At 44.7% G+C, this 25,854-nt stretch overlaps 1 protein-coding gene, 1 long non-coding RNA gene and 1 other non-coding gene across 3 annotated transcripts; 1 reads left to right on the top strand and 2 right to left on the bottom strand.

The window, feature by feature from the left end:
* Positions 1 to 731: 731 nt before the first annotated feature.
* On the bottom strand, positions 732 to 13,355 carry LOC113936552. The gene is made up of 3 exons (XR_003524291.1): positions 13,299 to 13,355; positions 10,823 to 10,921; positions 732 to 1,086 (listed from the first exon to the last, which is right to left on the bottom strand). It is a non-coding gene; the product is annotated as an uncharacterized LOC113936552 (long non-coding RNA).
* Positions 11,131 to 11,235, bottom strand: LOC113936830. The gene has a single exon (XR_003524389.1). It is a non-coding gene; the product is annotated as a U6 spliceosomal RNA (small nuclear RNA).
* Positions 13,356 to 23,447: 10,092 nt separating the features above from the next.
* Positions 23,448 to 25,612, top strand: LOC113936345 (insulin growth factor-like family member 3). The gene is made up of 3 exons (XM_027619405.1): positions 23,448 to 23,496; positions 25,191 to 25,241; positions 25,329 to 25,612. The coding sequence occupies exons 1-3, from the start codon at positions 23,448 to 23,450 to the stop codon at positions 25,610 to 25,612; spliced, it is 384 nt and encodes a 127-aa protein (XP_027475206.1).
* The last annotated feature ends 242 nt before the right edge of the window (positions 25,613 to 25,854 follow it).

Here is a 25,854-nt window from a genome sequence, read left to right as displayed (position 1 = left end):
GGGTCTGGTTTTATAACCATTCAGCCACTCCATGCCTTTTGATTTAGAAATTAATCTCTTTACACTTAAAGTAATTCTTGACTACTATGCCATCTTACTGTTTCATGGTTGATTTCTGGTTCCCTTGTTCCTTTCTTCCTCTGTTTTCTTTCTGAATTGATGATTTTCCATAATGGTACGCTGTGATTCCCTTCTCTTTATCTTATGTGAATCTACTTTAGGTTTTTACTTTGTGATTGCCATGAAGCTTACATAAGACATTTTATAGATGTAACAGTCTACTTAAAGCTGATAACAACTGAACTTTGAGGGCATACAAAAATTCTACCATTTTACTCCCCCTCCAACATTTTGTGTTTTTGATGACATAGCTTACCTCTTTTTTTACACTATATCCATTAACAAATTATTGTAGCTATAGTTATCTTTAACACTTTTGTCTTTTGACCTTAAACTAGAGTTAAGTGATTGACACACCATCCTATTGCAGAATTAGAGTATTCTGAATCTGACTCTATATAGTTGACCCTTGAACAACATAGGTTTGAACTGTGCAGGCTGACTTATACATGGGTTTTTATTAAAAAAAAAAATACAGTATAATGCTGTAAGTTTATTTTCTCTTCCTTATGACTTTCTTAATAACATTTTCTTTTCTCTAGCTCACTTTATTGTAAGAATACAGTATATAATACATATAACAGACACAAAATATGTGTCAATTAGCTGTTTATGTTATCAATAAGGCTTTCAGTCAAAAGTGGGCTATTAGTCGTTAAGTATGGTTTTATGTCACTGGTTAATGTCCTTTCACTTCTGCCTGAAATACTCCTTTCAGCATTTCTTGTAGGCAGGTCTACTGGTGATCAACTTCCTCAGCTTCTGTCTGGGAGTCTTTCTCTCACCTTATTTTCTGAGGGATACCTGTGCTGGGTAAAGTATTCTTGCTTGGCAGGTTTTTTCCTCCAGAACTTTGAATATATCATCCATTCTCTTGTGGCTTGAAGAATTTAAGCTGAAAAATCCATTATAGCCTTATTTGTGAGGATTTTTTTTTTCTCTTGCTGCTTTTAAACTTATCTTGACCTTAAAAAAAAAAGAAATAAAATAAAGCTCCCTCGATTTTAGGCAGTTTTATTAAAATGTGTTTTGGAGACCATTTCTTTGGGTTGAAATTCTGGGGGTACTTAGGAGCTTTGTGAACTTGGATGCCTGGCCCTACTATTATTGTACTTAAGTTTATTTCCCCTTTTAGTTCTGTCAGTAGTTAAGAGAAATAAATGAAATGAAGACTAGAAAGACAATACAAAAAAAATCAATGAAACTAAGTAGATTATTTGGAAAACAAACAAACGGACACAATTGACAAACCTTTCACTGAACTAATGAAGAAAAAAAGAGGACTCAAATAACAAAAGTATAAATGAATGAGGACGCATTACAATTGACACCAGAAAAATACAGTGGCTCTTAAAAGACTACTGTGAACAAGTATATGCCAACAATTTGGATAACCTAAAAGAAATTAATACATTTCTAGAAACATACAATCTACCAAGACTTAGTCATGAAGAAACAGAAATGATGAACAGACCAATAATGACCCGATGGTTTCACTAGTGAATCCTATCAAACATTTATTTATTTATTTATTTATTTATTTTGAGTAGGCTCCATGCCCAGCATGGAACCCAATGTGGGGCTTGAATTCATGACCCTGAGATCAAGACCTGAGCTGAGATCAAGAGTCTGATGCTTAACTGACTGAGCCACCCAGGCAACCCCATCAACCATTTAAAGAAGAATTAACACCCATCCCTCTCAAACTCTTCCAAAAATCTGAAGGGGAGGGAATTATTTCCAAACTAATTTTACAAGAATAGCATGACCCAGATACCAAAGCCAGACAAGGACACTAAAAGAAAATTACAGACCAATATCCCTGATATAACAGATGCAAAAATCCTCAACAAAACAGCAGCATATGACAATATATAAAAAGGATCATACACTATGATCAGATGGGATTTATTTTTTTTTAAGTTTTATTTATTTAAGTAATCTCTACACCCAACATGGGGCTTGAACTCATGACCCCAAGATCAAGAGTTGCATGTTCTTCCAACTGAGCCAGCCAGGCGCCCCCAGATGGGATTTATTTTTGCAATGCAAAGATGGTTTAACATATGGAAGTCAAAAATGTGGCACACCACATTAACAAAATGAAGGACAAAAAAGAACAAATACACACACACACGCACACACATATATGCAGAGAGATTTCTAAGAGACCTTCTGGTGGGAATGAGGGTTCAATAGAGACACAGGTATCAAGATAGTGTGGAGGTCCTCTCTGGGAAGACGTAAGAGGACAATTCTAAAAATATCTGTTTCAGTCTTGCAAAATACCATGCATTGGTTTCCAGAGCCAAGAGAATGAGACAGCCACCCATAGAATACATTTGTGAAATGTGGTCTTAACTTTCTGTGGCTCTTTCCTTTTATGTTGATGGGAAATGCATTTGTGGTAGAATTCTGGGTAGGAAAAATGCAGGCAGTTCATTGACTCAACACACTTATTGATCTGCCAACAGTGTGGAATGCTAAATGATAAAGAGCTTGTTTGATTTCCAAAAGCAATGGGCCTCTAGTAAAGGGGCCCAGGTGGGATGAAATGGCCATTCTGGCTACAATGTGGGGTGGAGTCAGGGGAAATATGAGGAATAGGGTAATATCAGTGGAGTGACAGGTGTGGGTGGGTTCAAAGCGTCTTTGGAATTATTTAGGCAGTTGTGCATGGCTTGTCTGAATCCAGTGACAGAAGTAACCAGTAGGAAGTGGGAATGAACTCAGAAAGAATTCGTACTGAAAAAAACAGGGACTGATGTTGCAGCTTAACTTAAAAGGGAAATCTGAAGTATGTGAAGGTTATCACAGTCTTTGTTTGTTTGCTATAACAGCAACAAACATTTACCAAACCACTAGGTTCTTGGCTGCAGGAGTACTTGTTATCAGAGTTCATTATCCGGGTCTTGCAATTACAAGACTTTGTGGGGAAATAAAAGCTGTTGTCACAAAAATATTAAACTGACTGTTAATGCGGTAGTCCCCAAGCATGTCCCTACTTACTACTAGTGTGAATCCTCTCTCATTACAGGAATGTCCTCTTTGTGACCCTCTGATGCAAGGTGAAATTGCAGATCTTACAAAATATGCTTGGTTACAAAAAGTCTTTGTAAGTGACGGGGGGAAAAGTGATGGAATCCCATCCAAATCCCTTGACCAACGGGGATCTGAGACACTAACTTTATTTTGTTGTTTTTTGTTTTTTAAAGATTTTATTTATTTGACAGAGAAAGACACAGCGAGAGAGGGAACACAAGCAGGGGGAGTGGGAGAGGGAGAAGCAGGCTTCCCGCGGAGCAGAGAGCCCGATGCGGGGCTTGATCCCAGGACCCTGGGATCACGACCTGAGCCGAAGGCAGACGCTTAACGACTGAGCCACCCAGGCGCCCCTGAGACACTAACTTTTGAAGAAATTAACATCCACAAGGATAATGGCACAATGAACCTTCAAAAAAGTATGAGGTGAATATTGAAGGAGTTAAGAGAGGCCTTTGGGGACATCGTTGGCACCCTAGAATAATTTTGCAAAAATTAACTTTATGACTTAGGTTAGAAAAGTCAAATGCTAAATAATTTTGTAGGAAAAACTCTAATCCTTTTACCCTCCTTCCCCACCAAAAACAGAACAAAACAAAACAAAAAACCCCCCAAAAAACCATCATTTGATTCGTTCTTTGTTTACTCAAAGAATGAATCACATATTGCTATTATGATCTAAATTTTATTAAAGATAGGCCTATTTTCAAAATAAAGTTTCTTCCCCATTTTTTTTTATTGTGGTAAAATACAGATAACAAAATTTACCATCTTAACCATTTAGAAGTATACAGTTTAGTGACATTAAGTACATTCATACTGTTGTGAAACCATCACCCAACTCCCAAAATGAAGGATAAAATCATATGATCATCTCAATAGATAACAGAAAAGGCACTTGACAAAATTCAACACTCTTTCATGGTTTAAAAAAAAAAACCTCTCAACAAATTAGGTATCAAGGGAATGTGCCTCAACATAATGAAGGCCGTATATGACAGGCCCAGGGATAACACCACACCCAGTAGTGAAAGGTTGAAAGCTTCTAAGATCGAGAGTATGGCAAGGAGGTCTACTCCTGCCACTTTTATTTGACACAGTACCGGAAGTTTGAGCCAGAGCAATTAGGCAAGAAAAAGAAATAAAGGGTGTTCAAACTGGAAAGGAATAAGTAAAATGGTCTCTATAGATGCCATGATCTTATATACAGAAAACCCTTCTTCATTTCCACCAATGCAACTTATCACTTATCACTACATGTCGATTTTGTGCACTTAAAGCTATCTGCAGTTGATCCTTCAACAACTGCACGGGTCTACTTGCGTGTGGATTTTTTCCTGTACTATAAAATGTCTTTTCTCTTCTTCATGATTTTCTTAATGACATTTTCTTTTCTCTAGCCTACTTTATTGGAAGAATACAGTATAGAATACACCAAACATACAACATATGTGTTAGCTGACTGTTTATGTTATCCTTAAGGCTTCCTGTCAACAGTAGGCTATTACCAGTGAAGTTTTGTGGGAGTCAAAGTTATACGTGAATTTTTGGCCACATGGGAGGTTGGTGTCTCACCCCTGTGTTGTCCAAGGGTCAACTGTAGTTACATTCTAGAACTGAGTTTTAAAAGTCCAGTCTTCAGAATTTTAAAAGCAAGAGGCAACTAAAGAGGTGGAGCCACAGGTGGAAAAACAGCATCCTGCCACAGAAATCTGTTAAAAATCTCTTCCAATAAGGCAATTCTCTTCTTTGTCAATTTATTTATTCTATCCTGGCAGTGTTATTTTCACAAAGTGGTCCTGAATATATTCCAAGAATTTATTTTTATTTTTATTTTTTTAAAAGATCTTATTTATTTGACAGAGAGAGACACAGCCAGAGAAGGAACACAAGCAGGGGGAGTGGGAGAGGGACAAGCAGGCTTCTGGCGGGGCTCGTTCCCAGGACCCTGGGATCATGACCTGAGCCGAAGGCAATCGCTTAACGACTGAGCCACCCAGGCGCCCCATATTCCAAGAATTTAGGAACTGTGGCTATGTCCCGTTTCAGAGAGAAACTTGTAATTCTGCTTAGCTGTCTTACTTTAATTATCTTACTGCTTTGGCAGTAATGGTGAAAAAAACTTCTGTGGTCTTAAGTACCATGCTTTTTTTTTAGGAAAAAATTTCCACATAATGAAATACAAAGGCCAAGTTTCTGCTGGTATTCATATCTGAACCAATATATTGAGGCTTGCTTCATTTAAATACGCAGATGGGGGTGCCTGGTTGGCTCAGTTGGTAGAGCATGCGACTCTTGAGCTCAGGGTTGTGAGCTCAAGTTCCACATTGGGTGTAGAGATTACTTAAAAAAATAAAATCTTGAAAAATTTCAGCCCAAGCTAACTTAAATAAATTATTAATAAGTAAATAAATGTACACTCACACACAAATGGGGCCATGAATCAGTTGACTAAACTGATCTGAGGGCTGAGGACAGATGTCTGTGGTCCTAGGTCAGCTGCCCAGACACCGATGGAGACCTGAGAGCGACCCACCTGCCTGGAGGCCCCAACAGAGGTCTGCCCTAGCAATCTTCTTCATTCAACCTGAAGTGACACTGATTGAGGAGGCATTTTGCTGAACAAATCTGAGAGAAACTGTGAACGAAAATATATACACGGGTTGTTTTCTATTGTCTCGCAGGCCAGGAATCAGAATCTGTGTTCTGTGAAGGCTGATACAGATTAAGGTGGATTCTTAATCAGTTACCACCACCAGCTTCTGGGTGGGAGAGCTAGAAACTCTCTTCACCAGAAATAGGCCTGGCTAGGTTCCTGGTTTTAATAGAGTGTTTTTTCCTTCATGAAAATGAGGCCCAAATGGGCACAGGGTGTTTCCCCTGCTGCTCGGAAACCAGAGAGAGCTGCTAGTAAACCTGGAGAGAGCCTGGAGAGGCTGCACATGACAGGCAACAGCCCCAGGGGGTTGCCTCTCCACAGGGACTCAGCGCCTCCCTCTGGTGAGGAGTGGAATGGTGTTGAAGGACCAGAGGGAGCCCTGTTGGCTAGTCTGCAAGCAACCCCACCCAAGTGGGTTCTGAGTATCTGGTTCTTCCTTTCCCTTACTAAAAAAAAAAAATAGAGAAATTCTACAGAAATACACAAATAAGTGAAATCACGATGTGAGGAAAGCTTCCAGGAAGATCTGAGTGCTGAGACCTACCTTTCCCACATTTTTATGAGACCAAGTATTACAAAAATGAGTATGAAAACAAAATAGAAATATAGAGAGAAATATCCTTAGACTGTGACTGCCTCTTCTGGGAGCTGACTCGCTTTTAGAATCTATACCCAGACGACGATCCAAACTAGAGCCTATGTATGACTCAGGGAGGGAAATAGGTCCCAGACAAAGGGCTTCCTGAGGAAGGGTTTCCTTAAAAGTCACTGGCTTGGGGCACCTGGGTGGCTCAGTGGGCTAAGTGTGTGCCTTCAGCTCAAGTCATGATCCCCAGGACCTGGGATCCAGCCCCATATCGGTCCGCTCAGCAGGGAGTCTGCTTCTTTCTCTTCCTCTGCCCCTCCGCTCCTCCCCCACCCCCTTGTGCTCTCTTCCTCTCTCTCAAACAAATAAATACAATCTTAAAACAAAACACCAAGGCCTGGCTGGGGGTGCCAGGTCAGCTCCTGGATGTTGGGGGGAGGGGGAGGGCTTTTCTCTTTTCTCACTTCCACAATTATTTAAAAATTAGAAATAAAGGACATAAGTCTCTCAAATTCAATGAAACTCCTATTTGATTCTAGGAGACAGTCAAGTGCTCATCCAAGCCCAAGATAAGGGGCATGGGGAAAAATGTAAAGATGAACTTTCAGTATAGATAAGTATGATGTGTATGTATGTATGTATGTATGTATGTATTTCCAACAACTTCCTTATACACCCAATTGGCAAGTATAAACTTTTAGATTAAAAATCAAAGATATCCAGAGGCGCCTGAGTGGCTCAATCAGTTAAGCGTCCGACTCTTGATTTCAGCTCAGGTCATGATCTCAGGGTCCTGAAATTGAGCCCCACATCAGGGTCAGCACTCAGTGTGGAGTCTGCTTGAGATTCTCTCTCTCTCTCTCTGGCCCTCCCCCTTCTCTCTCTCTCTCTCTCTCTCTCTCAATCAATCAATCAATCAATTAATTAAATCTTTAAGAAAATCAAAGCTATCCTGGGGGCACCTGGCTGGCTCAGTCAGAAAAGCATGTGACTCTTGATCTCAGGGTTGTGAGTTCGAGCCCCACATTGGGTCTAGAGATTACTTAAATAAATAAAAATCAAAGCTATCCTTGATTTCACTAGCCGGCCACCATCACCCTCTTATATCATTTAAACATTATCAAGTGACAATAGTCACACCGTGTTCTTTGCTGAAGTAGAAGTAGCTTCGCTGGGGCAAATGACCACTTTACAGGATGGGGAATCACACTCCTTCATTTGGCCAGGCGTCAAGTTATAAAACCTCACAGTCAAGGTGGCTGACCTGCGACAGCTTCCACTGCCTATCCAGGGAAGAAGACAGAATGACAGAATGAGCCCAAACACCTAAGGTTAAAACTGTCAAATCTGAAATCCCCCAAAGAAGGTGGAGAAACCATAAATTGGGAAGAACGGGATTTGTGAAAGATCAAAATCTACAAATCTTGCTAATGCAGATCAGGACAAGGAGGGAAAGGAAACATATTCTGGTGTCCCTCCATCTTCTGCACAGCAGATAGTACCCAAGTCAGACGCTTTATAGACATGATGCTTGCCTCGAAGATTCCTCCAACAGAACTGTTCTGTCTTATCTTTTCCCCTCTGTTTGCTCCTGTCTTGGTACCAATCTCAGAGCAGCATGTATTTCCCTCAGCCTGTTGAGTAGAGATCTTTGCAAAACCGGGTTGCATGTATTATATACAAGATAGGTTCTTTCTGGAATGAAAATATTTTCTTCCAGAAGCCCTGACAGAGGCACCCGATTCTAAACATTATATTGCGGTGATTGCTAACCAGCAAGAGATTCAACAAGAAATCCCTGCCTCTGTTCCTTTCCCCCTTTGCTCTCAACATGTTAACAAGAGGTTGCTGTTGGTTAAAATTAAGCTAATCCCAGATAAGCTTCTTCCAAAGTTGCCCCAATAATCATTGCAAAAGGTGTGTGTCTGCCACAAAATAAAATCTGTCCCACAAAAAAGACTGACTTTTTGCCAAAAGTCCTTGCAGTAGTTTAATTCAGGCATTCAAAGAGCTCCCCAATATTTCCCACCAAAGAGCTCCAAGCGATCATGCCACACTCTTGCCTTCATTTGGGTGTTCCTGGTCTAGCCACAATTCTACCCAGTATGCCAACAAGTGCTAAACACGGCACTGTAGGGGTGCTTGGGCGGCTCAGTCAGTTAGGCGTCTGACTTGGGCTCAGGTCATGATCTCGGGGTCCCGGGATGGAGTCCAGTGAAGCTGGGCTCTGCTCTCGGTGGAGAGTCTGCTTCTCCTCCACCCTCTGCCCTCCCCCTGCTTGTGCGTGCTCTCTCTCCCTCCCTCAAATAAATGAATAAAATCTTTTTTCTTTTAAATATGGCACCATGATGCTCTTCCTTCTTCTCAGCTCTCCTTCACATTAGCAGCTGATTTTTATCTACAGTCCTAACCCAAGGTCTCCGTATCCCTAAGACCAGGATTCCTGAGACACAGTCTGACAGATCCCTGTCTGTTCTCTCGTGTTCTCTAAGTAACTTTTGATGTTGTTGAGTTTCTCATTAAGGGTATGTAAATGAGACCCTGTAAATGCTGGTTTTCATCTCTGGCTTATGGTGACCTGTAAGCTTCTTAACAAAAGGGTAATATTTACCTTGACTCCATTCTCTAAAATATATGTCATTCTTAATTCCATCACCACACCTGCCAGTTTCACGAGTCTATGACTTTCTAGAGACCTGTTTCGGTCAGGGTCTCTCCAGGAAAACAGGAATCACTTCGAGTATTTATGACAGAGGAATTTAATACAGAGAACTAGCTAAATAGGGGATGGAGGAGCTGAGAGTCAAGCAGGGCATGGTGTGGTAACCCAGATCAGCAGCAGAGGGTAACCGTGCCCATCCCTTTACTGGAAAGAAAAGGCAAGAGGTGGGGCTCTCAGAGCCCAGGGAAGGAGTCACCAATGAAAACTGGAATAGGCAGGTGTGACTGGGTCGGGGGGCTAAGGTTGGGGCTGGGGAGGGGGAGATGCAGCTGCTGCCACAGGTGCTGGCTAAGGCAGGGGGACAGGGGAAAGAGATACCTGTAGAGGCTGCTTTTAGGCAACAGGCTTGAGCAACGGAAACGTGAGCAAGCCAAAAGGGCCCACAGCGACCACCAAGATGATGCACACAGGCTCATTAAGCCACAGCCCTAACTGCCCAATTACAACCAGGTACAGTCCCTAAGATTACCAAAAAAGGGAAAATTCCTTACATCCTCAAACTCCCTCACTCCTCCCTATAACTATAGCCCCTCGCCACCACCGCCTCGTGGCACCCAGTCTCTCCTTTGCTGTCCTGCCCGCTGCTCCCTTGTGGTGTATTCAATACACTTCTGTCTCCTTTGTTCTGCCTCAGGTGAATTCTTTCACCACCGACGCTATCAGCTCCCACCCCCTTGAGATGCCCCACAATACCCTTGGTCTCTCTTCTCCTCTTCCAATCTCCTGCCCATGTCCCCCCACCCCACCCCACCCCTCAGGCTGAATCAAGCCCAAAGCCAGCTGACACTGGAGCCTGGGAAACAGTCTGCAGGCATCAGTCCCCCTAAGTATAGAGTGGAGAAGGAGAGAGAGGATGGCTGAGCCCCAGTTCCTCCCACCCACCCCATCCTACCTGACCACAGTTCATGGATCAGGTGTCCAACGATATGCATAACACTTCAAAGTACTTATTCAGGGGGCCGTTAGGATTTGTACCTCTGTAGCTGGCTCTAGTGGAATAAAACTCCTGCTGTCACGGGGCTTCATGTGCCAGTCTACTCCACAAGGGATGGGGTTTTGTCTTTGTTCTCAACGCTGCTTGGAACGAAGGAGCTGTCAAACCCCAGGCTGAAGCTCAGCCACCAGCTGGAAGAGCCCCTTCCCTTTACCACTGCTTACTGCAAGGTGGGCAGGATCTGCTTCCTGAGAGAATCCCCGAGGTCATTTGGCTGTTCCCAGGCAATTCTGCAATCTGCAGCATTGCCCAGTCCTTGATCATAAATGCAAGGGCAGAGAAATCTATTCCTTGAGGAGGGCCATCCGCTTCACTCAGTCTACCTATTCAAACGCTAATTTCTTCCAGAAACACCCTGCCAGACACACCCGGAAATAATGTTTAACCAGACTCCGGCATTCCTGGACTCAGTCAAGTTGACGTAAAAATAACCATCACACCAGCCGAAGAATCTAAGTAATGAAATTGACTTAACAGGCATAATGCAACTTACCTGGTGATGGAAAAGCGAATAACTTTACAGGGAAGAAACCTGGATATGAAACACCTAAATAGTGATTACACCTAACAGCAACATCACAAGCCCTTTGATATGATGCACAGGAGAAGACACACCATGATTTCAGGATCTCCTCACCAAAAATTCAGAATCTCAGTCCCCACACTGAAAGCCACTCTATAAAAGAACAGGTGACTTACCTACTCTTCAAAATGTCAGTCACAGGAGACAGGAAAGTCTGAGATGCCAGTTTGGAGGAGACCAAGGACACGTAATAAGGAAGTGCAGCATATTGGATCCTGGGACATAAAAGGGATACAAGTGGAAAACCTCATGAAATCTGAATAAGGCTTAGAGTTTATTTAACAGTATTACACCAATGTTAATTTCCCAGTTCCGATCACTGTACTCCGGTTATGCAAGAGGATATTAGGGGAGGTGGAGTGAAGGGTATATGGAAACTCTGTTTTTGAAATTCTAAGTCTAAATTTATTTCAAAATTAATTAAAAAAATATGGAATGCTTCATGAATGTGTCTGTCATCCTCACATGCAGGGCCACGCTAATCTCTGTATCATTCCAATTTTAGTACGGGTTCTGCCAAAGCGAGCACTCAAGATTCATTTTTTTAAAAAGGCTGACACTCAAGCGATCCCCATGTTTGTGTGTGAGGTGACCAATGGGAAAAGGCTGCGGTGGAACGTCAAGGTAGTTTCTTGCCTCACACTTTGCTGAGGAATGTGCAAAAGAAAGATTGCAGCCTTGAAAGCTCTGGAAGCTACTTCTGAATGCAGCCTCCACTGCGGTCTACACTGTAATCCACTGTACACTGCAGAGAGAACTGACAAAAAGAAACCTTTTCTTAGTGAAAGCTTCTAGACCACTGTGTTCTGCTTGACCCGAAGCCTGTCCCCTTACAATGTTCTCTCTCCAACCCAGGCGAATAATGTTCCTGTACCGATACCCTTTTTAATGACCCAATTGTTTTTTAGGCAGAGTTTTTTAAAAGTCTTGGTACACTTTTGTTTTGTTTTTTATCTAATTGTAAAGGGGAATCGGTTTTTGTTTTTATAAACACTTTCAGATTAGGGACTTGTTAGTGTTGGTAGATCTTACTCAGGAATTGGACTCAGCAAACTGAAAAGCTTCTTTTGTCCCATTGGAAAATTATAGCTTTGAATTATACTTCATTAAATATTAATGTGGTTTGGTTTGGTTTGCTTTATATTGCATTTACCCCAGGTAACTATATTTATACCTATGTATTCAGCTTTCTTTGTGTCTTTTTTTTGGTTAAGATTTTTTTTATTTATTTATTATTTATTTATTTAAGAGAGCGCGAGAGAATGGGGGGTGGAGGGGAGGGAGAGGGAGAGACAGAATCTTTCAAGCAGACAACGTGTGGAGCATGGAGCCCAACACAGGGCTCAATCTCACGAGCCTGAGATCATGACCTGAGCCAAAGCCAAGAGGTGGATGCTCAACCCACTGAGCCACCCAGGGGCCCCGCCCCCTCTCTGGTTGTTTTTAAAAAGAAAAGACACACAGGAACTCATGGCCCTAAGATCAAGACCCACAAGAGCTGGACATTTAACCCAGGCACCCCACTGAATTCCTTTTTGAACATCTAATGATCAACATGCTGATATTCTACAACCCATCACTATCAAACACCATGATAAACTCGGGTCAATTCTCAGCTTCAAGGATTGCTTTTCTCTTTCTTCCTTCCTTCCTTCCTCCCTCCCTCCCTTCCTTCCCTTCTTTCCTTTCTTTCTTTCCTTCCTTTTTTTTTTTTAAAGCTTTTATTTTTAAGAAATCTCTATACCCAACGTGGGGCTCAAACTCACAACCCTGAGATCAAGTCTCATGATCCACTGACTGAGCCAGCCGGGCGCCCCTGACTCTAAGTTTTTCTTTTCTTTTCTTTTAAGATTTTATTTATTTATTTGACACAGAGAGACAGAGTGAGAGAGGGAACACAAGCAGGGGGAGTGGGAGAGGGAGAAGCAGGCTTCCCGCCGAGCAGGGAGCCCGATGCGAGGCCGGATCCCAGGACCCTGGGATCATGACCTGAGCAGGAGGCAGACGCTTAACGACTGAGCCACCCAGGTGCCCCAGACTCTAAGTTTCTTAATTCACACAACTGAAAAGTGCTTTTGCATGGAATCCAAAGGCAAGACAGGCAGGGAACTGGCCTCCCAAAACAATTCTGTGAAGCAGCAGGAATGTGTGAGATTAGCATAATAATAAGATGCACCAAACTATGGAAATAAAATGAAGCATCCACCCCCCCACCTCCAGCACCCTGGTCTAGGTACACTCCTCAAAGTACAACAGGAACTTTTTCTGGTTTTAGGCCTTGTAAACGATATACCTATTTCTTGGTTTGTCTGCAGGACTCCCTTCTTCCTTCTCATTTTTATGAGTTGTAATTTGTAAATTTTGGGGGAGTAATGCACGGCATTGATGACTGTTTTTTTCCTACCTTAATTTTTTCTCTATTTTTTCTATTTTTTCACCCAAGCAAAGCAATACAACCCCTGTGCCTTGGATAGTTTCGCTCCTAAAAGTCAGTCTGGAAAAACTCACAATTTTTATTCAGCGAGGTAATTCTTTTTTTAAGCCCTCTGTAAACGTTAGTGGGCTAGTTCTATCACTGTGACAGAGACTTACCCATCTGGCTGCTTGCTGATGTTGAACTGGCCTGCTTTCCTTGCCACTTGCTCCCTGGTTTAGATAAAAATAAGCTCTGATTAATTTTTCCCCGTGGAATGACATTTCCCTCTCAAGAATCTTGGCAGAACACTTGTCCTGGAAACAATCCATCATCAACTACCTTATATTTGTGAGCAGTCTTGAATTTCTGGCTCATCACTGGTTTTTTTCTGTCTTGGATTTTGAAACATCTGCTCTGGTTTATTTGCGCTCGTGGACTAATGCACCATTACACATCAGCAGAGCGCATCCCGGAGCACAAGGAGGGAGAGCGGTGTCCAGGCACCAGGGGGTTGAGGAATGAAGCCAGGACCTGGGGAGCCAGCATCTCTCCCTGGGGTTTTGGCCTCTCCCTGCCCCCCAGATCCACCGCTGAGCTCCCCAGCTCCTGAACAACACTCCTGGCAAACCAGGGCCAGATCTGAAAACTCCAGGTTATTTTAGTTTTTCGGGGGGGGGGGTTTCCTCCATCCTTTCTTCTTCCCTTTCCTTGTTGGAACTTAATATTCTCTCTTTAAAAAAAAAAGATTTTATTCATTTGAGAGAGAGAGAGAGAGAGAGAGAAAACAGGAGCTGGGGGTGGGAGGCAGAGGGAGAGGGAGAAGCTGACTCCCTGCTGAGCCGGGAGCTGGACATGGGGCTGGATCCCAGGACCCTGGGATCATGACCTGAGCCGAAGGCAGACGCTGAACCAACTGAGCCACCCAGGCGCCCCTGAACTTAATATTCTCCTAATGGAAAATAATCTTAAATTTGTTGTTGTTTTGTCCCTGTAAATTTCCAGCTTCCAGACACGGGATGGATAGTAGTAATTCCAGTTGTGTCTTGGGAAATGTTGAATGAGGACCAGTATGAGGGCAATAAGATAAGTTCGAGGCCAGCCATGATAAATGAGAGCAATCTAGACACACGGAGTAGGAGATAGTTTCTAGCCTTTGCCAGAAATGACTTAAGCAGGAAAGAAAAACTTCCACCGAGAAACTCTGCTCTAGGCAATTATCCTGTGTAACAGAATGTAGAAATCCTACAGAAAATATCACAAACAAAACTATAGTGGTTTACAAAATCAATACACCAAAAAAAAAATCAGTGCTAAATAACAGAAAGGATTAAGGAAACCTGACCTTTTAATTTGCACAATTAGGGAGATCTTCCCAGAAGTAACTTTAGGGGGGAAACCACGGGCAACGCATTCAAGGAGCGTATTCCCTCCCTAACTTCCTCTCATCGGAACCCACCAAAAAGTTCTCTAAGGCAGACATAACGCATAGGCTGTGCTAACACAAGTACTGGAACAGGACTGAATTGTACAAACAAAAAGGAGACCTCGTCCCCCGCTCCCCCATTTCCTGGCACAATTATTCCCGGTTTTATTCCTGTTCGGTTTCTAGCTCTACCAACAATATGGATTTATTTCCTCATGTACCCACTTTGAAATTATCTACTCACTTTCTCCCCCCACTTTCTGCTTTCGAAATCATTTATTTTGTTTTTAGAGGTGGTGGCCTTTACTTTGTATAGATGTGGCATTCAAATGAAACAATACTGATTTCTCTCTCTCTTTAGGTTAATCCACTAAATTCAACTCATTGAAATCCAATCTGTATTGGATTGTATGATTTGGGGTAATTTTTTAAGTTCTGAAGGCTTCTGCCAATTTGTATTTTACCAAAGTTTACTTTGTAGGTGATTTAGCCATCGGGCAATGGTTTTCTGCTCTGTTATCCACCGTGTTGTGTACCGAGATGAGACCATTAGCAATATTTTATTAGTTTCTAGCTCTACTTCCTAATATCCCAGTGTTATTCAAACTACTTGCACGCAGAACTCCATGTATGTTCATATATGACTTATGATTCAAGATGGTTTTCATGGGGCGCCTGGGTGGCTCAGTCGGTTAAGTATCTGCCTTCGGCTCAGGTCATGATCTCTGGGTCCTGGGATCAAGCCCCGCGTCGGGCTCCCTGCTCTGTGGTGAGTCTGCTTCTCCCTCTCCCTCTGCCTGCCACTCCCCCTTCTTGTGCTCGCTCTCTCTTTCTCTGTGTGAAATAAATAACATCCTTTTTTTTTTAAAGATTTTATTTATTTATTTGAGAGAGAGAGACAGAGATAGCAAGCGGGGAGGAGAGGGAGAAGCAGGCTCCCCGCTGAGCAGGTAGCCTGATGGAGGACTTGATCCCAGCGTCCTGGGATCATGACCTGAGCCAAAGGCAGATGTTTAACTGACTGAGCCACCCAGGCGCCCCTAAATAAAATCTTTAAAAAAAAGATGGCTTCCACAACACTCATCCTATAGGTCAGAAAAAGTATATCAGCCACTATTATACTTCTTAAACATTCCACAGCATCCATGCATCCTCAGGCCTCCTATTCTCAAATGACAGGGGTACATCCAAGGATTGAGAATCAGCTGAGAGACAGAGAGTGCATCTTCGAACTTCTCTTTTGTGGAGAAGGTGAGTGTGTCTGTAGGTTGTTAGAGAACGTTGTTATCACGCTAGGTGGAAAAATGGTACCACCACTCTATTTGGAAGAGTCAAAGATGGTTATGAAAGAAAAAGATGCTTATTTTTCAAGAGGGTGGACTGTGCCAGTCTCTCTGAGCTCAACTCGATATCACCACCACTCGCGGGAAGCCTGCTTCTCCCTCTCCTACTCCCCCTGCTTGTGTTCCCTCTCTTGCTGTGTCTTTCTCTGTCAAACAAATAAATAATCTTAAAAAAAAATTTAAAAAAAAAAAAGAAAGAGTCTCAGGAAATAAGAAAAGTAGATGTAAAGAAGAACCACACCTCTGGGATCAACAACAGAATGAAGATTACAGAGGGAAGACTCATTCAATCTGCGGATAGAACAGCAATTACCCAGAACAACAGTGAGAAAACAGACTGGGGAAACAAAATGAACAGAGCCTCTGGGACTTTTGGGCCTATAAGAAATGATCTAACATTACTGTCACTGGAGTACTGGAAGGACAGGAGAAAGAGGAAAACCGACAAAGATTTTGATGAAAAAATGACTGAAGATTTCCCATACCTGGCAAAAGCCATAAACTTACAGACTCAAGGACGTATCTGCCTAAAGACAGATCCTCCAGGAGGAATTCGTGTGTTAGAAAGGAGTTTCACCAACCAGGAAAGATGGACTCACCAGAGGAGAGGAGGCAAGATGTCGGTACCAAATCCAGACAGACACTGTCACAAACTATCATACCTCCCATCTATCCTTCTTAGGGCCCATTCAGCTTTCCTAGAAATCCTTTACTCTTGGTGCACCTGGGTGGCTTAGTCAGTTGAGCGTCCAACTCTTGGTTTCAGCTCAAGTCATGATCTCACGGTTGTGGGATCCAGCCCCGCGTAAGGCTCCATGCTCAGCATATAGTCTGCTTGAGATTCTCTCTCTACCCCTCCCTTTCTCTCTCTAAAATAAATAATCTTAAAAAAAAACAAACAAAAACATTTACTCTCCCCTAACAGGCCTACCTCCCTCCTCCCCTTTCCCTGTTAGGATGGTATTTAATCCTGAAATCTCTGTCACCTTCGGGAGTTACCCACTTTCCCTTTGGGTATCTCCTATGTACATATGAAGTGTACGTGTGAGTAAACTTTTGTTTTTCTCTCATTAATCTTTTATGAAAGGGATCTCAGCTCAGAACTCAGAAGGAAAATTATTTTCTCCTCCCCTATCACAGAATGGGTGAATAAACTTCGTCCCACTATACTCTTATGATTTGTATACTTTGCTGTATGTACATTGTGAGTTAATAAAAATCACATATCAGGAATCAATTTTTCCCCCAAAATGATGTTAGGGTTTTCTGCTCCTTCCAGCTCCTGTAAAAGGTCTGAAATCTTCTGTGGGGAGTAACATGGCCGCCGTTCTGCCGCTGCCTCCCGCCCCTCCCCATTGACTGCATTATCCACTCATACTCTCGATGGCAGTCTTCCCTTTGAGGTCCAACCCTTCATGAAGGTGTTGTGTGGGTGGCGGCTCATGGATCTTGTTCTAAGCTGAATTAAGGCACTGTCTCCACGCCCCATTCCAGGAGCAGGTAGATTGCAAAGCTTTTCATGCAAATTATGGGTCTTTTTGATTCCTCTCTTCCTGTAATGCTTCCCAAAAAAGAAGAGCATGAACTTGTCGCCAGCTTCAGGGGTGAAAAGTCCTCATATTCTCCCCTTAGTTTATAACACGCATCTGATCCTAATAACCGTCTCCTTATTGCTTTGTGACTTCCTAATGTGGCTGGGTAAATTTTTGAAATAACTATTCCCTTAAATCTCTCCCCATGTTTCCAGAAAGGAGCAAGCCATTTTTCTATTTTTATGACTCAGTATTTCTTGCAGGGCAGAAAGCAGAAGCTCTTTGGCCTCTTCTTGTCCATTGGGAAAGTCCAAGTTCTCCAAAGACTATGCCCTAGATCCTCATTGTGGGGAGGATGAGCTGAGTCACAAGACAAATGCATGCCAGAAGGAAATGCAGGTCAGCTGGGCCCTGGGCTCACCTTAGGAAAATGTCAGAACACGAGGGGGTAGTTGCTCAGTGGACTCACGGAGCTGCAGCCAGTCATGGCAAAGATGTAAGGTTTTATAAAAGTTATCTCTTTTTTCCCATTAATTCACTCCCCATGGGAGATACCTGTGCCTGGTGGTTCAGTATGATGTCCATCTGTCAAGCCACCAGGACCACTAGAATGATTTCTGATCTCTGCCTGCTCAGCTCTACAGGTGGGAGCCTTGCAGCCCCAGAAGGCAATAACTGGGCCAGCAGAGGACACGAGGTGGAGAGAGGTGGCCTTTGGCTGGCTGGTGGTGAGCAGGTGGAAAAACTGAGACCTCTGGGGGCGCCTGGGTGGCTCAGTCATTAAGCATCTGCCTTCAGCTCAGGTCATGATCCCAGGGTTCTGGGATCCAGCCCCGCATCGGGGGGGGGGGGGTCCCTGCTCAGCGGGAGGCCTGCTTCTCCCTCTCCCACTCCCCCTTGCTTGTGTTTCCTCTCTCGCTGTCTCTGTCAAATAAATAAAATCTAAAAAACAAAAAACAAAAAAAACTGAGACCTCTGTTGGCGAGAGTGCAGCGAGGGGACTCTCTTCACAGATGAGAGCAGAAAGGGGTTGGCTCGCTGCCAGCCTCAGGTTTCCTTGTTCTTGAGACAAAGACACAGTTTGGGGGTTGTTTCTGACAGCAGATGGGGAGCTGAGGGGATCACAATAACACCTGTCACAGCAACACCCAACATCTACGGACCAGTTATTCTGTTGTGTTCTTGATATTTGGGAACTTACTTGGTTCATCATGCAATGGCTGTAGGATGGGGATGCTCTTGTTATTGACATGAAAAAACATCTTTATTAGGAAAACTTCCAAATGTACACAATATTACAGAGTCCAATGCATACAGCTGGTGTCAAGTGGTCACTCATCACAGAGCACATCAGTATATTTTCCTGGCATGTTATAAGAAGCAGGGAGGAGGCCAGGCTAGTCAGAGCAGGAAAAGCAGAGGGTAGGAGATAGCCAGGGGCAATGGGCATGAGGAAACTCCCAGAAGCCTCTGGGGCAGTGGTCAGAATTTGAATTCTATTTTAAATATGATAGGAAACCACGAAAGGGTTCTTTATTCAGTTTGGGAGCACAGAAGAAGAGGAAGCTGGGGATAAGGGAGGAATTCTGGAGAAAGCTGTCGGTGTTGTGTGTGAGTCCCAAAAGGGGAGGGCTGGCAGGTTGCTTCTCTGTCCACTGAAGCCTAGAGAGGGACCTTCAAGGTACCCATGGACTTTAAGAACTTAATATGTGCTCCTAGGACATAGCGTATTACTATCTGACTTGCAGCTGGAAAACTTAAAAGGCAGGTTTCCGCGTAGGTACCGTATGGTGGACCAAAAGAGAGAAGGTTGCCCTGACCAGGGGCCTGCAGCCCCTAGTATTTCTGAGCAGAGATGGGAGGGTGGGGGAGACCCCTCCGGACCAGACATGGGCCCATGAACAAGAGCAGACACATGAGGTCAAGTTCTGGAAGATCAGGCAGAGGAGGGGACACTCAGCAGAGACCAGCAGGCTTCCCGCTGAGCAGGGAGCCTGATGTGAGCCTCGATCCCAGGACCCTGGGATCAGGACCTGAGCCAAAGGCAGACGCTTAACCGACTGAGCCACCTAGGCGTCCCCACAGAAGAGTTTGAAACAACAAATTGGCTGCTGGCAGGGAAGTAATAAATTCATGAAACTATTTCTGTAAGACTAATGGTTAACATGGATCAAGCACATAGTATGTTATGAGATAATTACCCAAATTTTCTTATGTGTGTTACCTTATTTTATTGTCGAAACAAAGAGTTATGTTGGGTGCTAATTCTTATTGCAAACTTATAGATAAGAAAATTGAACGAGGGGCGCCTGGGTGGCTCAGATGGTTAAGCATCTGCCTTCGGCTCAGGTCATGATCCCAGGGTCCTGGGATCGAGCCCCGCATCGGGCTCCTGGCTCAGCAAGGAGCCTGCTTCTCCCTCTCCCTCTGCCTCTCTCCCTGCTCATGCTTTCTCTTCTCTCTCTCTGTATCTCTGTGTCTCAAATGAATAAATAAAATCCTTTTAAAAAAAAAAAAGAAAAGAAAAAAGAAAATTGAACGAAGCACAGTGAAGTTAAGCAGCTTGCCCAGGACCACAAAGCCAGTGAGAAACAGAACCAGGATTTGAATCCAAACTAACTGTAGAGCTCATGTTCTTCAACATAATTCTAGAATGCTTCACAGCAGGGTCAGGACGAGCATAATTTAGTAACAGAAGTAATTGAGGTCTACTGAAAGAATTGCGGTTATATACCTTGTGTGCAAAATTTCAGAAGGTGTCGCAGAAAACCTCCATGATCAAGATAAGTAATACATTAGTGTGACACTTTTTTTTAAGGTTTTATTTATTTATTTGAGAGAGAGAATGAGAGAGAAAGAGAGAGCATGAGAGGGGGGAGGGTCAGAGGGAGAGGCAGACTCCCCGCTGAGCAGGAAGCCCGATGTGGGACTCCATCCCGGGACTCCAGGATCATGACCTGAGCCGAAGGCAGTCGCTTAACCAACTGAGCCACTCAGGCGCCCAGTGCGACATTTTTTTTAAATCAAAATTAACACACACACACACACACACACACACACACACACACAAAGATCCATGCTGAAAACCCCCACCTCCCTATATGCCGTTTGCTTTAGCCGAAAAACCCTTCTGCTCCCAGTGAAGCATTTTGAACAAAAAAAATTTCAGGATGTCACTTTCAATGGCTATCACATTATTGGTGGCCTGGGGCTTCCAGAGATTCCGCCCCTCCCAGGTCCTTCTAGATGGTCTGCTCCGCAGAGGGGTTGCTGCCTGAGGCTCTGGAGTAAAGGTGGGGTGGTACCTAGCACGGGGGCTATGTCTTCCAGCTTCTCGGCAGCTTCCTGTTGTGGTCACTGGAGGGGGCCTCAGCCCCCGACTCTGTTCCTCGACCTTTACCTTTGCTGTGGCCCAAGGGGGCCTCTTTTGGGTGATCTGGATGGTGACCTCTACCCTGAGGAAGAACCAGAGGGCCTTGCCATTAGTGGGATTACCCTGAGGAAACAATGCTCCCCACTGGGACAGTGTAGCCAGAATTTTGGAATAAGGCAGTCCCAAATTCAAATCCTGACACTGTTTTATGACCATGTATCATCTGGAAACCTTTATGTATCTAACCTTAATTTCCTTCTCCATAAAACGCAAGGAGTTCACTTAATCCCTTAACAAATGTGTCCTGAGCAGTGAGCTGGGCACTGTTCTAGGTGTCGGGTACAGCATGGTGACCAAACAATAGCCAATAAACCTCCTGAGGTTTAAAGATATTGTAACCAAGAGGTGGGGTCCTAAAGTCGTAGCATAAATCCCAGCTTTGCCACGTCATCACTGTGAGACCTTGGGCAAATGATTTAACCCCACTGAGTCTCTGTTACCTCCTCTTTAAAATTCAGGTAGAACACCACCCTTAAAACCGTTGTGATCATCCAATGAAGCAATGCATGTAAAATGCTCAGGGCGGGGCCAGGAGTGTGGTCAAACATCATAACTGATTATTACTCCTTCCCATGGCCTACATAGTTGCGTGGTCCCCTGCCTCTCCCCACACAACCCCACCCTTCACTCCACCCCAGAGTAGACAAACCAGACTTTGGGACTTCATTCTTGCTGTTCCGTTCCCTCTGCCCGGAACTCCCTTTCCACAGCTGGCTTCTTCAGATCTCTCTGAAGTAACACTCCTCTGGGTCTTCCTCTACCATGTCAGCTTCCTAGGTCTCCCCCACTGCTTTTTCTCAACAGTCATGTGATTTCTTAGCTCCTATTACAATCTCTGATTGTTTTATCATTTGCTTGTCTGTTTTTGCTTCTTTTGTTTGTTTTTGGCATTCTTCCCCATTGGTGTGTGACCTCCATTTCAGCAGGGACTGGGGCTGGGTGGCCTGGTCACAGCCCATGTCCCCACCACACGCCCTGGAGCCTCACTGAGTATTCAGCCCATGGGTAACCCCTGACCCGGTGCAACACCTTCGAGTCCCAAGTCCCCTTTACTCTATCCCCAACACCTTTGCTTATGCTGATCCCATGGCTCTTCCAGAAGTCCTCCCTAACCCTCTGGACTCCCCCATGGTACCCACCCGTGGCTGTCACTGTCTTGGGATGGGTCTGTCCTCCCCAGGTACTGTGAGCCCCAGAAAGACAGGACCAAGGATGTCATGGTCCCTGCCAGGCCCCCAGCACAGGACAGGACACAGAAGGAGTGGTCAGTGGACAGGCATTAATCCAGCCAAGTGCAGGGTATTGTTGGAATGCATAATGGAAATTTACTGGCAAATGGAAATGGCAGAGAAGCTGGCATTCCAGGGTGAGGGGTTGGCTTGGAGAAATCCGAGAAGAAAGAGTATGGCATGAGTGGGAACCATCAGAAGGGGAGAGATCAGCAGGGATCAGATGACAAAGAGCCTACAAGCCACGGTGAGGGGTCTGAATGCCAACCTAAGGCCCTGGGGATCCTGGACGGGTGTAAGCAGGAGAGGAACTGGTTCATATTGGTACTTCAGAAGATCCCACTACCTGCCTTGTTGGGGAGAGAGGGGAAGCACTGTTTGTCCCCAGGTGAGTGATGACTGATAAGTGATGATAATGAAAGGGCCTGGATGAGCTGAACCAGAGCAGGCCGAGGGGACAGTGACATCCCAGAATGAAGAGGATAGGGTACCTGTCTTCAGAGTAGCCAGGTCTGGTTAGACTCCTGATTATGCCCCTACCACCTGCATGACAGCGGGCACGCATCTTTCCTTCCTTTTCCTCCCCTGTAAAATGAAGTTAATACAAACATAGTGATCCAAAGGGGCACCTGCACCCCAACGTTTATAGCAGCAATGTCCACAATAGCCAAACTATGGAAAGAGCCCAGATGCCCACTGACAGAAATATGGATAAAGATGATGTGGTATATACATATATATGTGTATACATATACACATATATACACACACACACACGTATACACAATGAAGTATTACTCAGCCATCAACAAATGAAATCTTGCCATTTGCAACAACATGGATGGAACTAGAGGGTATTATGCTAAGCGAAATAAGTCAGTCAGAGAAAGACATATATCATATGATTTCATTCATATGTGGAATTTCTAAGAAACAAAACAGATCATTGGGGAAGGGAGGGAAAAATAAAATCAGACGAAATCAGAGAGGGAGACAAACCATGAGAAACTCTTAACTCTAGGAAACAAACTGAGGGTTGCTGGAGGGGGTGGGTAGGGGATGAGGTAACTGGGTGATGCATATTAAGGAGGCCAAGTAATGTAATGAGCACTGAATGTTATATCCAACTGATGAATCACTGAACTCTACCTCTGAAATGAATAATACACTATATGTTAATTAATTGCATTTAAATAAAATAAAATCTAAAAAGATTTTAGAGAATTAAGTTTGGAGTGGGAACCAAGATATATACGGCACTGGGCACGAGCTGGGAAACTGAATCAGGGATGTGGATGGAGCTGGGCCCTGGGATGTGGAACGGGTGTTGCTATGGTGAAGTCTTCACTCTCCTCAGTGCCCAGGATGCATAGTGCTGAGAAGTTCAACTGGGCTGAGGCCGAGCGGCAGCCAGGTGAAACGTGAAGTAGTCCCGGAAGCAGCAATGAGTCAGTCTGTGACACTCTGTTTTCAGGAATTCACACTCCTAAGCGCAGACCAGTTAGTCCCCTCCTAAAGCAACTATCTGCTGGTGATTCCATTAGAATCCACTGGAGAGCTGAGGGTGGCCTGATCAGAACGGCTCAATCAGAAACCGGTGACGAAGTCTGGGGCAGCTGTCTACAATAAAGTTCCAGACTCGATCGCCCTCCTTCACTGTCCTAGAGCCTCTTCAGAAGTGATGACACCACGAAGCTCCATCTTGGGTAAGGAGGACCCCCAAATGCTACCATCATCTCACCCCAACCCCAGCGCAGCTCCCAAACCTCAACATCATCCCCTGCTCCTCCCCACCTCTGGGAACCTCAGAAGCATCTCTGACAAACAGGTCCCTTCTTTAACAAACCAGAAACCTTCTCTCTGGGAGCCAAGGCTGAGGACTCAGTCTTCCCTGAATGCCCCTCCCCCTGGGCAGCCCCAGCTACTCAGGGCCTGGCTGAGCTAACTCCCTTGCAGACGCACCTTTAAATAAACTTAACCTGTGGCTTCTTCCATACTCACCTGCCTTCCCTGAGGACCCCATGGCCACTTTCTCTGCCCCATGCTCCACCTAGCCATATAATGATTTATAAGAAATATGTATTTGGTCATTCAGATAACCAAAATATAGTCCTCAGATATATTTGGTCTTCACAGTTTGGGAAAATGACTCAGAACCGTAAAGGTAAAATGGGTGTCTTGTTATTAATGAAGGTAACTTTTGGACCCCACCCAAGAATGGGTGCCGGTAGCCAGGAGGCCCAACCCTGTGAATGAAGAAGTGGAAATTTCATTCCCACCTTCCCTAGCTCCTGGGAGGAGAGAGGGGGCTAGAGACCGAATCCGCCCATGGCCAATGACTTTGTCAGTCATGATTATGCAATGAAGCCCCCCATAAAAACCCAAAAGGACTGGGTTTGGAGGGCTTCCAGGCTGGTGAATCCATGGGCTCTGGGGAGAGTGGCGCCCCTGGAGAGGGATGGGTGTGCCACAACCCTTCCCCAGACTTCACCCTATGATCTCTTCACCTGGCTGTTGACTTATATCTTTTATCATATCTTCTAATAAACTAGTAAACATAAGGAGGTGTTCCCTTCAGTCTGTGAGCCCCTCTAGCAAACTGAAAGAACCTAAGGAGAAGGTAGGCAGGAAAACAGAGAAGCTGATCCTATGCTGGGCCCTGGGCTGCCCATCTTGGGACACTCAGAGACTCCCCCAAGACCTTCATTTCCTTGTGCCTCAGTCATTCATCTGTAAAACAGGGATAATACCCATCTCCCTGAGCCACTGAGGCACTGTAAGGAAGATTCTCAGGATTTGAGTATTAGGGGGGGAGCAGGATTGGCTGGAAACTCCAATCTGTAGCCAGTGGGTCAGAAGCACAGGTAACAGCCTGGGGCTTGTGACTAGCATCTGCGGTGGGGAGTGGGGCACAGCATTGTAGGACTGAGCCCATAACCTGTTAAGACTCTGATTCTATCTCTGCGTAGACAGCCGCAGACTGGAGTTGAAGTCTCAGACACCCTGCTGGCGTCTCAGAATTGTTTGGCATTGTGTGTGCAGGAAGCCCCCAAATGCTGGAACTTCCGAGAACCATAAAAGAGCCCCCCGCCCTTCTTTTTCCCACAGGTCCTGTCTGCCTAACAATCTTCCTCCTCCAGTGTGCAAAAGTGGTCACAGGTCAGGACAAGGATCGGGAAGAATGGGGAGGGAGGAGGCTGCCCTCAGAAAGTGGGTGTCTGGTCTTCCTTGGACCCACACCATCAGTGTCTCCGCCAAATGCCCCCACGGCCTCAGGGCCGTGGCTGTGCCAGCCTGCCCCCAGGTGTGGGGACCAGATCTACAACCCCGTGGAGCAGTGCTGTGATGACGACACCATCCTGCCTCTGAATCGGACTCGCCTTTGTGGCCCCAACTGCACCTTCTGGCCCTGCTTTGAACTCTGCTGTCCTGAGTCCTTTGGCCCCCAGAAGTTTGTCGTGAAATTGAAGGTCCTGGGTGTCAAGTCCCGGTGCTTCTCATCCCCTACCTCCAGAAACTGCCCCAGGTAATGGCCCCTAACTGCTCGTGGCTGAGGGAAGGAGGGATGAGGTACGCAGAGGGTCACAAGAGGATCCCCTGTCCTGTTGTCGTTCTTGTTTAATTTTTTTTTTTAAGTTTATTCAAGCAATCTCTACACCCAATGCGGGGCTCAAACTCACGACCCCGAGATCAAGAGCCGCACACTCTAACGACTGAGCCAGCCAGACCACCCCCTCCCCACAACCTGTTGTTTTACCTCCGGCCATTTCTG

Source organism: Zalophus californianus, chromosome 17 (genome assembly GCF_009762305.2).
Source record: "Zalophus californianus isolate mZalCal1 chromosome 17, mZalCal1.pri.v2, whole genome shotgun sequence".
Classification (NCBI taxonomy): domain Eukaryota; kingdom Metazoa; phylum Chordata; class Mammalia; order Carnivora; family Otariidae; genus Zalophus; species Zalophus californianus.
Note: the sequence above shows the minus strand (reverse complement) of the source record. Positions and strands in the feature narration are given on the sequence as shown.

What these genes read in the sequence shown, in the direction of transcription:
- LOC113936345 (XM_027619405.1), top strand. Translation starts at nt 23,448, where the DNA reads ATGCATAGTGCTGAGAAGTTCAACTGGGCTGAGGCCGAGCGGCAGCCA. An exon ending in TGAGGCCGAGCGGCAGCCAG is followed by an intron (nt 23,497 to 25,190) that starts GTGAAACGTGAA and finishes TTTTTCCCACAG; the next exon opens with GTCCTGTCTGCCTAACAATC. An exon ending in GTGTGCAAAAGTGGTCACAG is followed by an intron (nt 25,242 to 25,328) that starts GTCAGGACAAGG and finishes CCACACCATCAG; the next exon opens with TGTCTCCGCCAAATGCCCCC.